The sequence below is a fragment of the Lithobates pipiens genome, unplaced genomic scaffold, assembly GCF_037356315.1.
Source record: "Lithobates pipiens isolate NorthernLeopardFrog02 unplaced genomic scaffold, aLitPip1_a1.2 Scaffold_16, whole genome shotgun sequence".
In the NCBI taxonomy this organism is placed as follows: domain Eukaryota; kingdom Metazoa; phylum Chordata; class Amphibia; order Anura; family Ranidae; genus Lithobates; species Lithobates pipiens.
Genome location: NW_027507748.1, coordinates 172,982,501 through 172,998,301, shown reverse-complemented (window position 1 = coordinate 172,998,301; position 15,801 = coordinate 172,982,501). Strand labels below are relative to the sequence as shown.

The 15,801-nt window shown below is 39.0% G+C and overlaps 1 protein-coding gene across 1 annotated transcript in view; it reads right to left on the bottom strand.

Annotated features, from left to right (window-relative positions):
• IL1RAPL1 (interleukin 1 receptor accessory protein like 1) overlaps positions 1-15,801 on the bottom strand; it is a 1,840,350-nt gene that overhangs the window by 732,728 nt on the left and 1,091,821 nt on the right. The window contains exon 4 of the mRNA XM_077480774.1: positions 13,031-13,217. Within this exon, the coding sequence (XP_077336900.1) occupies positions 13,031-13,217 (187 nt within the window). The remainder of the gene's footprint in view (positions 1-13,030; positions 13,218-15,801) is intronic.

Sequence of the window (15,801 nt, the reverse complement as noted above, 5' to 3'; positions counted from 1 at the left end):
ACAAGGGTGCTTCACTGGGGGGAGGCATCACCACCCCCCTTGCAAGGTTCCCCTACCTTGAATGGCACATAGGTTTGGTACAGTTTGTTGGTACAGTCTGCCAATGCTAAGTCTAGTCTAGTCTATGTCAATGAACTTGTTGAAGGAGCCACAAATAATAATTGATTTGTCTCTTTATAGTTGTAGTTTGCATAGCAATGATATATAGAATGGTTTTTGATGAACATAATAAATCAGCTATTATCCTCTTTCACTAAATCATAGAATTGAAATGAGACAGAAACGCCACACCAGTTTACTCTCTTTGTGGGACATGGTTTGGCCAATGATAAGGAGGCTATCCGTCGTTAAGCTGAGGCTGGTTGTGGTTGCTGAGGCTCAGTGTGGCTGTGTATTCTTCTCCTGCATGCTGAGCAGAGCAATCATGCAGCCAACACAAATTGCAGCCAGGCTCCACTCCCAGACTTAATAAATGGACAGATGCATATAAACAAAAAAGCAAATATCAAAGTGGAACTTTAAAGAAAAAAAGTGATGTCATCTCAGCCCAGCCAATTAAAATGGCCAGGGATCAATAATCGGAGGCTGCTGGATGAAGATGTCAGTAGCTGGTGGGGAGCTCCAGGACATGGCAGCACTGGAAAGAAGTTTAGTTCTGCTTTTGTAGTTTGAAACAATAAATAAACAGAAAATAAGCCAGACATTATGGGAGAAATAGTTAATCAGGACTGATTAGGGGAAATTAATGTTTAACAAGGGGATAAATAGAAAATCATTTTTGCAAACACAAATAAAGGTTTATTTTTTTTATATTTTTTTAGATTAAAATGCATCCTTTTGATCTGCAGATGAAAGAAACAGAGTAAATACAAAAGTAACAATATTACTTTGTGTCTCTCTATCTGTTTTCTGAACAGTGCCTATAAACACTGTATCATACAGTAATGTTTTGAAAGCAGCAGCTGTAAAAGTTGTTATATTTACACAGCATATCCCGGCCGTCATTTTAAATTGCTGGCAAATGTGCATGTGTGGAAGGACAGCAGAGTGACAGAAGGGATAGGTACACTACAGAGAAGCCGTGCAGCAATAAAAAAGGTTTCTATGGAACGGACAGCAGCTAAACATAACCACTAAGCCTAAATTACCAGCAACATAGAAACTAAAGACAAATAAGCCTGGATAATAAGAAAAAAAAGCAGAAAATGGATTTTATTGTCCAAAGAGCTAGGAATCAAAAATAAAATATAATTTCCTAATTGACCATAATCTTTCTTTATGAAGGTTGTAGGTCCCCTATCCTTTTCTTGCAATACATTTCAATACTGTTACACTGTAGCTGTTCTGTACCCACCCTTTCATAGTGAAGTGGCTGGCACATAACGAAGCCCCTAACTATTGGCTGGCTAAATTCAGCTGGGCTGTGAAATCCGGAATTAGTTCACGAGGACTAGTGATGAGCTTCGTGTTCGAGTCGAACGTACGTTCGACTCGAACCTTGGCTGTTCGGCCGTTCGGCGAATTCCGAACGTTTGGGCCGTTCGCGTCAAAATTCGAGTGGCGCGCGCGGACCACAATGCACTGCGGTGGCGCAGTGCATTGCTGGCTCATGATTGGCCAAGCATGCACTGTGACCCCGCATGCTTGGCCAATCGTAGCGCCAGCAGCGAGGAGAGCCATGATTGGCCACAGGCATCCTGCCTGTGGCCAATCATAGCTCAGGCTGTGTAGTGCACGCCCCACACTATATAAGGCCGCCTTTGAGGCGGCCTCGTGTAGTGTGTTAGCATCTGAAGCAGTGGGTGTTCTGTGTACCTTCAACACAGTACACACCGATCGTTTTTGGCTGATTTCCTATCTTGCTGCTGTGTAGTGGTTGTTGTCTGTGCCCTGACCGCAGTATACACCACTATATTCACCTCACCTATATAGCTAGTGATCTAGCTTTAACCACTTAACAACTGCCCATTGCCGATTAACGGCTTCAGGGCGGTTGTTTAACTCTGAGAGGCCGTTAATTAATGGTCTCCCAGAATTCCGCTCTCGCGCGCCCCCTGGGGCGCGCACTCGAGAGCATCCGTGACCGCCGGGTCCACAGGACCCGGCGCATCACGGATCACGGTAAACGGCCGCTCGTCGCGGCCGTTTACCACGTGATCGCTCCGTCAAATGACGGAGTGATCACTTGTAAACAAACCGGCGTCATGTTATGACGCCGGTTCCTCCCTCCCCTCTCTGTACCGATCGGTACAGTGGAGGGGAAAGAGATCGGTGTCAGCAGCGATGTGGGCTGCATCTGCAGTGCCCACATCGCTGCTCACCGAATTTAACCCCTCAATTCCCTGCCAATACTCTGCAATACCAGTTCATACTCTGCAGTACCCTGCCATTACTCTGCAGTACCCCGCCATTACTCTGCAGTACCCCGCCATTACTCTGCAGTACCCCGCCATTACTCTGCAGTGCAGTACCCTGCCATTACTCTGCAGTACCCTGCCATTACTCTGCAGTACCCCCCATTACTCTGCAGTACCCCCAATACTCTGCAGTACCCGCCATTACTCTGCAGTACCCCGCCATTGCTCTGCAGTGCAGTACCCTGCCATTACTCTGGAGTACCCTGCCATTACTCTGCAGTACCCCCCATTACTCTGCAGTAACCCCCATTACTCTGCAGTACCCTGCCATTACTCTGGAGTACCACCCAATACTCTGCAGTACCCTGCTATTACTCTGTAGTACCCCGCCAATACTCTGCAATACCCTGCCATAAATTTCCATACCCAGCCATACTCGGAGATACCCAGCCATACTCGGTGATACCCTGAAATACCCAGCCATAGACGCCCCCCACCCCTCACCGCCCTCCGGTGCTTCTACCAACTCGCCAGTACGATCAAAGCCAGAATCTTTTTTTTATTTCAGGCTTCCCAGCCTAGAGGTGAGATGTGGGGTCATATTGACCCCCAGATTTCACTGTAAAGAGGACCTGTCACCCCATATTCCTATTACAAGGGATGTTTACATTCCTTGTAATAGGAATAAAAGTGATCAAAAATATATTTTTGGGGAAAAAAATGTCAAACTAAAATAAATAAAGTAAAATGAACAATAAAAAAAAAAAAATTTTTTTAAAGCGCCCATGTCCCCATATGCTCGCATGCAGAAGCGAACGCATGCGTAAGCCCCGCCCACATATGAAAACGGTGTTCAAACCACACATGTGAGGTATCGCCGAGAACGTTAGAGCGAGAGCAATAATTCTAGTCCTAGACCTCCTCTGCAACTCAAAACATGTAACCAGTAAAAAAAATGTTAAGCGTCGCCTATGGGGATTTTTTAAGTAGCGACGTTTGGCGCCATTCCACGGGCATGTGCAATTTTGAAGAGTGACATGTTTGATATCTATTTACTCAGCATAACTTCATCTTTCACTTTATGCAAACATTGGGCTAACTTTACTGTTTTTTTGTTTGTTTTTTAAGCACAAAACTGTTTTTTCCCCCAAAAAAACGCGTTTGAAAAATTGCTGTGCAAATACCGTGTGAGATAAAAATTTGCAACGACCACCATTGTATTCTCCAGGGTCTATTGGTATGCATATGGTGTGTGTGTGAAATAACCTGATAATATGACAATTTTGTGAAAAAAAAAAAAAAAAAGGAAATAGGCCGTCAGTACTTCAGGTGTGATCAATTTTTAGATATTGGCACCATAGCTTGTGGACTCTATAACTTTCACAAAGACCAAATAATATCCACCAATTTGTACTTATTTTTACCAAAGATATGTAGTAGTATGAATTTTGGCCAAAATTTATGAAGAAAAAATTACTAATCTGCTAAATTTTATAACAGAAACAAAGAAAAATTCATTTTTTCGCAGAATTTTCGGTCTTTTTTCTTTTATAGCACAAAAAATAAAAAACTGAGAGGTGATTAAATACCACCAAAAGAAAGCTCTATTTGTGTGAAAAAAAGGACAAACATTTCCTATAGGTCCAGTGTTGCATGACTGAGTAATTGTCATTCAAAATGTGAGGGCACCGAAAGCTGAAAATTGGTCTGGTTATTAAGGGTGTTTAAGTGCCCAGTGGTCAAGTGGTTAATAATAGAGCTTGCAGTCAGTAGTGTTAGGAGATAGTGCGTGCTGTCTGCGTGCTCTGTACCCAGTACATACCGCTATAATATAGGGCAGGCCCCTACTTTCAAACATCCAACTTACAAACATCTCCTACTTGCAAATGCAAGGAGACAGCAGCAAGTGAGATGAAAAAAGATGGACGACAAAACAAATTATACAGGGGTGATAACCCTTCCCTATGTTTTCCAAAAAGCTTAAAAATAGTTTGTTTGACTGGAGCTACACTTTAAAAATGTACGGTTGAAAATTACAAACAGATTCAACTTAACACAACAAACCTACACAGTCCCTGTCTTGTTTGCACCGCCTGTATACTGCTGTTCTGAGTATATAGGGCCTGGGGGCCACACGCATTTCCTTTTTTTAATATGGGTACGGGGTTCCCCTTAATATGCGTACAAGACCCAAATAGGCTGGTAATGGGCAGGGAGGGCTACCCATGCCATTTTTCTGAATGATTTTCAACCATATTGCAGGAACCAGATATAACATTAAAACCGCAAGCAGTTTTAAATGGTGTTATTTCCGTTTAATGTCATTTTGTGCAGGGACTGTTCCAAACACGGGAAACACGTGGCACTTCACAGGCATACTACAGACACCCCCCAGGCACCATATTTAAAGGAATATTTCACCTTTTTTTTTCACTTTAATCATCATTAAAATCAGTGCTCCCGCCAAAACGGCAGTTTTTAAAACTTTTTTTTGCAGTGACCCATGTCCCCTGAGGCAGGAGGCAGGTCCCTAAACCCTTTTTAGGACACTATCTTGCATATTAGCCGTTAAAATTAGCACTTTCCATTTCGACTGTTCGAGTCCCATAGACTTCAATGGGGTTCTAACGTTCGTTTCGAACGTGGGGGTCGTTCGCAAGTTCTGGTGCGAACCGAACCGGGGGGTGTTCGGCTCATCCCTAACAAGGACCTTAAAGTGGTGTCCCGGCCTTCCCCTCCAAAAATTAAAAGTCAGCAGCTACATATACTATAGTTGCTGACTTTTGATATTTGAAAATGTAACTGTCTTGGAATCCAGCAATGCTGACCCCGCAGCCAATATTTCCCTCGGGTATCAGGTGCTGCCACTGCCATTGCTGGTAAGCATGCTGCGCTCTCCTACTGGCCCTGCAGCAGGGGAAGGAGGAGGAGAGGGATGAACTTCTGACGTATCTTGCCGCAGTGAGGTCCAACAGAAGTGGGGACAGGGCAAATGTCACAAACAGGTACCCGCTCCCCCCCTCCATGGAAAAGGTGCCAAATGTGGCACCAGAGTGGGGAGGAATCAGATAAGCAAAAGTTTCACTTTTGGGTGAAACTTAGCTTTAATATAATTTCTAATAACTACTATTATAAGGTGTTTCTAAAAGGGTTCATCCATTGTGACCAATCTAATGGTTGTTCTAATTTTATCAACTGCACTTATAAAGGTAGAATCTGATTTTGATTCATAATGCCACTTTTTTTTCTCATTCTACTTTCTAAAAGTCAGCTCTTATAAATCCTCATGCCAGACAGTCTACAGTATTGCCTTATATTAAGAAAAAAGTATTTTTAACAATTTCTATCCACTTCTCGTCTTCTGTATTAAAGGAAACTTTTTTTGACTAGATTTTGCTGCATAGCAAACTTAAGAGGTATGAATCCATTTAAACTGTGAAATGGCTAGGGAGTTTATCTCTCACAGGCAATATAAAAGTGTTATATTTTAGTTAGTATTTCTCTTGCACTTTTGCTATATTACAACACACGAGTTTCATGTGGCACACTTAATGGAAAAGTACTACAAGTAAGTCACTTCAATTTGACACAGTTCAGATAATACCCTAAATAAAATATTGCTAGATCATAAAAAAAATACAATTAAATGAGCATTAGTTTCACTCCTACTACATTAAGATTCAAGTGATGATAAAAAATGATTAAAATTGAATGGTTGTGGCAAAATACATTTCAGAGTTTAGCAGTAGAAATGTGTATTTCCTGAATACCTGTTGCCAAAATGTTTTTTTTTTTCTATTAATACCTATTATGTTGAGTTTTTTTTTTTACCTTAAAATGAAAACACATTAAAGCCAAGCTAACCTCTCTTACTATGCACTATTGTAATGCAGTCAGACTGCCTATATAAGAATAAATATGGGGCGCTTTTTCTTTGTTAACTACTAAATGTTGCAACAGGAATTAAAACACCTTATGCTGGTAGCACACAGTGGAGTTGAACCATTATTCTCTCACACCACGCTCTAATGATGAATAATGCTCCTATTTACCTACAGCAAAACATAGCAAGGATTTATTTTGGCAATACATCATTCATGGTCCTTTCCTTGATCCACTGATTTAGTTAATATTCTTATCTAATTTTTGTATATCCATTTTAGTTGGGCAATACACATGTTCAACTTCAGCTTGATAACTCAGAGTGAGGCATGGATATTGAACATAATGGTTGCCTCTGTACTACCCACTTCTATATTGATTGGAAGAGGCTCATGTGGATGTGTAGTACTGAATACTCTTCCATTTAATTCTCAAAAGATGTTCCTCCATCTCTCTGGCATATATGCTCATAGCAGAAGCAAGTCACAGGAAGCTAGATCATTATGCATGGTTCACAATTTTTAATGCTACAACATTTAATGTAAGCAGTTTTTTGAATCACTAACCTGACAATGCAGACTTGTATTAAGAATATCAAACATGGGTGATTTGTGTCAGAAAGAAATAATTATACACTACATTCATTTTACACTGGGTTTATGTCATAAGAGCTAATAGCCACTCATTACCAGGCCCTTGACCCTGGCAAGCCATTAGATCTGGTAAGAATTGAAAACATTTTCTTCTTTCTTTCTCCCCAATCTCCATAACAACAGAAGCATAATAATGGTCAATTCATCAGTAACATACATTTTAGTCTTCATTTTAAAGATCCCTTTATTAGACATTGATAATAATTCATTCATTCATAATTTATAGTTAACTGACATTGTTGAAGGAAAGATTTTAGGGAGGCTGAAATGGACTTTTATGGTACCGTACAAAAGCTTGGGATACAAAAGATAAGTATAAAATATAATTTTTATTCCAATCACAAATTCAAATACATGAATTAAAAAAAGAGAGACATGAAATAATACTATGCCCCTAAATGGTTGTGGTAACACTGGAAAATGTACAATCTCTATATTAATTGCTTAATATGTTTCATGGAAGGGACACCGCATCTTCAGGAGTTTTTTTATACAAATATATACACAATTTTATAGAGCCATTACCAATGTCAAAATATGAATGGAGAGAGAAAACATATTGGTCATAGCATCATATAATCCTCAAGTAATAAGACAATATGGAACATGAATGTATAGTATATCCTGTGTAGTGATGTCTCCCACAGGTCACCTTACTCATAATGTGACCATGGGCACGGCCCATAGAAGAGGTCCGTCCCGGCAGGCATGGGAGTGACATACACAAAAAGCACAACTTTTAGATCTAATCAAAAAGTAAATCAAAAAGGTCATAATGGTGCAGTAAAACTAAGCTAGCAAGAGTATTTATTAAAGCTAAAACTTGTGTACCTGACATACCATAGCAGTCAGTGTATGGGTCTACACAGGGGGCCTCAATACTATTTTTTTTAAGCATGACCACAGCACACCAAGAAAATAGTTAATTAGTTTGCTGTTATTTTAAACACATACATGCACACAAGGGTTTTACAAAGAAACGCTATTGTGTCATGCAAAAAAAGTAACCTATTAAAATAGATGAATCGCAAAGCTGCATATAGAGGTATGATGGGTTGTGCAAGATTGCGTCAAAATATTTATATCATCACAAATATCTAAAAATAAGAATAAGTATGATAACAATAGAAAGCCTTTATAATATTGTCAAAAAGCAGCACTGTCATTGAAAGTAAAACCAAATCAAACACATAATGCTAGTGCTCTCCTTTAAGGTAATATTCACATGAATACACCTATACTGGGATCCTAGGTCAACGGAAAAAGGGATCCACTACAATCCCCCCCTAAAGTAGATGCAGAGGGCATGCAATACGTTTAAAATGTAAAGATATACATGCATCCTGGGGTTGAAACAAACCCCCCATTTACACATACCATCCAGTTGATCTTCAAAAAAATGCAGCCTCATTTATATCTGCAAACACTTATGAGGCTCCTCCTTGCGCCACTCACACCACTGCATTGGTGCATGACGTCACCAGGCCCAGCCCCGAAGTGCGCAATGTCTCAAATTGGTCACTTACACACCGCTGACATTTCTGTCCGAAGATGCACCGCCCAAAAGGCACCGAGTGGAGGCATATCACCATGACTCCCCCCCCCCCCCCGCCGAGAGCCGCATACCCGCCGGGAAAAAAACAAAACTGGGCCGCTGCACAAAAAGCCTTGCAAATCCAAAAATGGCCATGATGGAACAAGGTAGGAAGTGCTCACTCACCTTGCAACTCACTGGAGGTGCACTCTCTGCTCTGTTCCATCATTACTGCATGCCCTCTGCTTCTAATTTAGGGGTGGATTGTAGTGGATGCCTGTTTCCATTGACCTAGGATCCCATTATAGGTGTATTCATGTGCATATTACCATCAAGGTGAGCACTAGAATTATGTTTTCGATTTTGTTTTACTTTCAAAGACAGTGCTGCTTCTTGGCAATATTATAAAGGCTTTCAATTGTTATTACACTTATTCTTATTTTTAGATATCTTTGATGATATAAATATTTTGAAGCAATCTTGCACAATCCATCAAACCTCTATATACAGCTTCGTGATTCATCTATTTTAATAGGTAAAGCTTTTTGCATGACATGATAGCGTTTCTTTGTAAAACCCTTGTGTGCATCTATGTGTTTAAAATAACAGCAAGCAACTTATCCATTTTCTCAGTGTGCTGTGGTCAGGCTTGAAAATACTACTGAGGTTCCCTGCGTAGATACATACACTGACTGCTACGGTATGTCAGATACAAAACTTTTAACTTTATTAAATGCTCTTGCTAGCTTAGTTTTACAGCACCATTATGACCTTTTAGATGTACTATTTGCTTATGGGACTCCCATGCCCGCTGGGACAGACCTCTTCTATGGATCATGCCCATGGTCACATTATGGGTAAGGTGACCTGTGGGTAAAATCACTACACAGGATATACATTCATGTTCTATATTGTGTTATTACTAATATGTTTTCTCTCTCTATTCATAGTTTGACATTGGTAATCACTCTTTAAAATTGTGCATATATTTGTAAAAAATCTCCTGAAGAAGCAGTGTTCCCTTCTGCAAAACTTGTTGCACAATTAATATACAGATGGTACATTTTTCAGTGTTTCCACAACCATTTAGAGCCATTGCATTATTACATTTCTCTCTTTTTTTAAATGCATGTATTTTAACCACTTCCAGACCAGCCACTGCAGTTTTACTGCGGCAGGTTGGCTCCCTTGCGCAAAACCACGTTACTGTACTTGGGCTCACGGGGTCCGGATAACAGGCGCATGCATGCCCGCTGCACAGCCGAGGGTGCTGTTGCTCGTGGCTGATGGTCGCGATGACCGCTGGCCATGAGCAATCATGACCAGGAGACCCAGAACAGGGACAAGTTTGTGTAAACAAACACTTCCCTGTTATGACAGGAGTGGTAGATCGTGTGTTCCTATTAGCTAGGAACCACAATCTGTCACTTCCTGTAGTTATTCCCTCCCCCTTCAGTTAGAATCACCTCCCAGGGAACACAGTTAACCACTTCACTGCCCCTAGTATTAACCCCTTCACTGCCAGTGACAGTTTTACAGTAATCAATGCATTTTTAATTGCACTGATCGCTGTATTAATGCCATTGGTTCCAAAAATGTGTCAAAATTGCCTGATGTGTCCACCATAATGCCGCAGTCATGATAAAAATCACAGATCACCACCATTACTAGTAAAATAAATAATAATAATAAAAATGCTCTAAATCTATCCCCTATGTAGACGCTATAGCTTTAGCGCAAACCAATAAATATATGCTTATTGCGATTTATTTTTACAAAAAATATGTAGAAGAATACATATCAGCCTAAACTGAGGAAAAAAAATGTTTTTGATATTTTTGGGGGATATTTATTATAGCGAAAATTTAAAAATAATGTGTTTTTTTTTTAAATTGTCGCTCATTTTTTGTTTAGAGCAAAAAAAAAACGCACAGGCGATCAAATACCACCAAAATAAAGCTATATTTGTGGGGAAAAAAAGGCTGTCAATTTTGTTTGGGTAAAACGTCGCACAACCACACAATTGTAAGCTAAATCGATGCAGTGCCAAATCGCAAAAAGTGCTCTGGTCAGGAAGAGGGTAAATTCTTCCGGGGCTGAAGTGGTTAAATTGTGATTGTAATAAAAATTATATTTTTTATACTTATCTTTTGTATCCCAAGCTTTTGTATGGTACCAAAAAGTAAGTTTCAACCTCCGTAAAATCCTGCCTTCTAATTTACTCCGATTGGGAGTGTTTAGTCTTTTTTTGTTTTTGTGGCACTTATCATGCTTTTAGACGATCCCTGAAACCCTCCTTTTCAGAAAAGCTTATCCTGCCCACACCTAACAACTGTACTTTGGTTTACTCCATCCGCTCATCCCGCACAGTTATTACCCTTTTGTATCACTTGACCATCCCTCTTAGATCGTAAGCTCTAACAAGCAGGACCCTCTGATTCTTACCATATTGAATCATATTGTAACTGTACTGTCTGCCCCCATGTTGTAAAGTGCTGTGCAAATTGTTGGCACTATATAAATCCTGTATAATAATTATAATAATCATTACACTGAGAGAGACAGGCTGGTATTTTTGTAGCAAGAGTGTTGTGGACATGTAAGATTCCAGTTTTGGAATTCAGCACAAAATCTCTTAAACCACCTCTTCAAGGTACCCATCTTATTTACCCCAACATTTTTTTCTGTTGTGTCTGACCTCTCTGAATCTTGTTAAGCCTCATAAAAGATGTTGTGCTTACTGTTGCAATATGCCTCATTGCAATCAACTGGAAAAAAAAAAGCACTGCCCATCTTTGGCTGCTTTGTATACTTGAATTAAAGATGTAGAATTCATGGAAAAATGGACAGCTAGACTCTATTACAAATTAGAGGCTCACAATTTGGTTTGGGAATTATGGCACCTCAAGGAAGATCCACTGTAATGGATGCCCTTTATGTTAACTCTAACTCTGGCTGCTAGGTCCTCACTGAGATTTTTGAGAATTTTCCTATCCAGTTTGTTATAGCTTTCACTGTCTTATTTTTATTTATTTTTTTGTTTCAGTGATTTTATTAATGTTTTCAAATTCACAGGAAACAAACAGTGAAGAAGTAATATAAATGACAAAACATGAGTGCAAACAAGATATTGATAATGCAAGTCACAGTAAACTGAACTTCCCAAAGTATAATTGCAGCTCCATAAGAGTCCAAACTGGAGAGCATTGGGGTGGTAAAATTTAAGGGACTCTGAATGTAATTACTGGTAAACCAGGAATGCCACCATGGCACCCAAACACCTCTACTGGGAACTAACTGTGAGTGGGTGGGGGCTCTGATAGCTGGGACTTGTCTTTCCATCTTACCAGTTTACTCAGAGGTTTAATTGAGTCACTCTACTCCTCTGGTTTTTCAGTTATATCAAATTCCTCATTGGGGATGAACTTCTAGGGATAATTACCAAACACTATGTCGAACTGCAGCAACATGTATATTGTCTTGTATCACTCTAGGCCCTACTGGGGAGCTTTAGTCCCTGTTCAGGGGAGGGTAGGGAAAAGGGCGGGTGGGGTGCAGAGGGATGGGGTGTCAGCTTGCATCTGTATGCTATGTGACGACATACAATGTCTCATGGGTATCCTCAGGTCAAGCTATTATAATCCCTATATTATTTTATACATATGTTTCTTTAATCTTAAATTATCTTACACTTCAGTTGATGTTATTTGAATGCTGTCAAACTGCTAGCTCTAAGTCATGATTCCTTGCTCTAAATTATCCACTTTAGTGGCCCTCAATGATGTACTGTACCTCTGTCATTGCTGGTGTTACTTTATTTATTTTGATGTTTGCTGATGTGTTTTTTCAGTGTGTTTAGCATACAAAATATCTGTTCTGTATATGGTGCATATATCTTTGTGCTTTCTAAAAAATAAATTTCAATAAAAATTGTTAATGCTAAAAGAGTCCAGCTTTGACAATATTCAACCAATGTATCTTTCAGTATTAAGAAGGAGCTTTAAAAAGTTGTGTGCATACAAATTTGGACCTTCTTTTAAAATGTCCAGCTCAGTGTTGATGGGCACCTGCCTCTTCGGGTGGCATATCATTAAAATGAAGGGCAGTAGTGGGCCTTTTGATGTGGAGATAGCAGCCCAAATTCCTGGTGTGCCTTCTAGAAATCCAAGACTTCCTCAGAACATGTGGATTTCTTTGTATTTTCTTACTTAAAACACAGAATTCAAAGAAGATGTAGCATAAAGTGTAAGGTGAATTTTTTACTTGCAATAGCTTAGCAATCTGTTCATTACATAGGCTGCAAAACATTTTGGAGCGTTGCAGATACCCATGTATTGGATAAGAGGAATACTATATATTCTTCAAATATTCTTCAAATAATATTATTATTATTATTATTATTATTATTATTATTATTATTATTATTATTATTAATAACATTATTATTATTATTATTATTATTATTGTTATTATTATTAATAATAATATTTAGAATTATGTGATGCCATGAGACATTAAATTACATTTACTAGGCACACAGGTACATAATGTTTATGCTGCAGGTTTGGTACTTCTAAGTAACATTAGTAGAGCTCATACTATACCTTGTACCACTTGATTTCTGGCTCTCTGTATGGCATAATGAAATCTTCTATTTCTGGGCACAAGATCTCTTTGCTTTTGCTCAGCTCAGCTTTTTCAAAATATTTCATTTTGGAGTTATAACAGAATCCGGTATCGTTGTCCCCTACTGCCAGGGATATAGAAACTTTCATGCAGTAAGTGGAGTTCCTGTAAAAATATAAATAACAGAATCTAAGCCTCTTTTAAGTGAACACAGTGCATCCCATATCCCCCTTTTTACAAGTTAGCATTTGTAATGGTACCAATGTCTGCGATGCCTGAAGGGGTAGAAAGAACATGAGATGAATGTAGCTATTTCATAGCTGGAGAAATAATTCATCCTAAATGTAAAACTATGTGCAACACTGTCAAGATGGTTTACGTGACATCCTTGGCTATTAATACCTAAGCAACAAGGCTTTGCAAGTGATTACAGCTGTACGAGAACAACGGCCTATTTTTATAACCAACAGATGCAAAGAATTCCAGTGAAACAATAGCATCCGCTTCTGCAAACGAGATTAATTAGCATTAACTAAGATTTTAAAAGGACATAGTGTTCATTTCTTTGAGTGGATTAAGAAGTGACTTTCATTTCATAAGTTGGCTTTTGTACAGCTGGTATATATTACTATCTGTTTCCCTAGGTGACCTTTCAGTTTTTCTATTTTATTCTTTTCCATTTCTTCCCAGCTAACGTAAATTTTATTTTGGATTACTGTCTACCCTTCATCTTTTCTTTGACATTATGATTATCATTTTTTTTTCTTTTTTTTCTTTTAATTTGAATTTTGATACCTAAAAAATACATTTCAACATAATTTGTGATCTACAGCAGACAGCTCTATAGACAACAAAAGGTTTAATAATAGGGACTTAAAAGTTGACAATACTTATAATTAAAAGGAAGAACAATTCTATGGAAGCACATGATCCAATTAACAAAAAAATATCTAGTGTATATTTGCTTGTGACATTGCATGAGGCCTTAGACTACATTTGACCCTTGCTGATCTTTTATGTACAGTAAACTCTCATATATTTCTTAACCACTTCCTTCCCCGCCCATAGTCAAATGAGATCTGCAGGAGGGATCTCCCATTCTGGGCGGGCATCATATGAGGTCCTCAGCTTCCCAGCAATGTCCGCCGGGCACCCGCGAGTTCCGGTATTACAGAGCAGGGACGTGGATTTGTGTGTGTAAACACACAGATCAATGTCCTGTCAGGGGAGAGGAGACCAATCGTTTGCTCCCAGTACAGAGGAACACTGATTGGTCTCCTCCTCTTGTGAGTCCTTCCCCCTACAGTTAGAATCACTCCTTAGGTAACACATTTAACCTCTTGATCGCCCCCCAGAGTTAACCCCTTCCCTGCCAGTGACATTTATACAGTAATCAATGCATTTTTATAGCACTGTTCGCTGTATAAATGTAAAATAGTGTCAACAGTGTCCGATATGTTCACCGCAATGCCACAGTCATGATAAAAATCACAGATCACCACCATTACTAGTAAAAAAATTAAAAAAATTATGAAAATACCATAAATGTATCCCCTATTTTGTAGAAGCTATAACTTTTGCACAAACCAATCAATATACGCTTAATGCGTTGTTTTTCTTTACCAAAAATATGTGGAAGAATACATATCGGCCTATACTGAGGAAAAAAAAAAATTTTTGTTATTTTAAAATTGTGATATTTATTATAGCAAAAAGTAAAAACATATTGGGGGTTATTTACTAAAGGAAACTCCACTTTGCACTGTAAGTGCACTTGGAAGTGCACTTGGAAGTGCAGTCACTGTAGATTCGAGGGGGACATGCAAGGAAAATAAAAAATAGCATTTTAGCTTGCACAAGATTGGATGATAAAATTAGCAGAGCATCCCCTCATTTCAGATCTACCCTCAGATTTACAGCGACTGCACTTCCAAGCATACTTTCAAGTGCACTTACAGTGCAAAGTGGAGTTTCCTTTAGTAAATAAATAATACATTTTTTTTTTACTTTTTGCTATAATAAATATCACAACTTTCAAATGTACTTGCAGTGCACTTGTAGTGCAAAGTGGATTTGCCTTTTGTAAATAACTCCATTGTATTTTTTTTTTCAAACTTGTCACTCTTCTTTTGTTTATAGCGCAAGAAATAAAAACTGCAGAGGTGATCAAATACCACCAAAAGATAGCTCTATTTGTGGAGAAAAAAATGCTAAAAATTTCATTTGGTACCGCACAATTGTCATTCAAAGTGCAAAAGTGCTGAAAACTGAAAATTGGCCTGGGCAGGAAGGGGTTGAAAATGCCCTGTATTGAAGTGGCTAACCACTTCATTACCAGGCACTTTTGCCCCTTCCTGCTGACACTTTTTGAATGAGAATTGCACAGTCATACAACACTGTACCCAAACCAAATGTTTATCATTTTTTACCCACAAATAGAGCTTTATTTTGGTGGTATTTGATCACCTATGCAGTTTTTATTTTTTGCTAAGCAAACTAAAAAATACCGTCATTTTTGAAAGAAATACGTTTTTCTTTGTTTCTGTTATAAAATTTTGTGTTCTCCTTCACTGATGGGCACTGATGAGTTGGCACTGATGGGCACTGATGAGGAGGCACTGATGGGCACCTACTGAGTTGGCACTGATAAGATGGCATTGATGGGCACTGATGAAGATGCACTGATATGTAGAATTTATGGGCACTGACAGGCGGCACTGATATGCAGCACTGATGAGCACTGACAGGT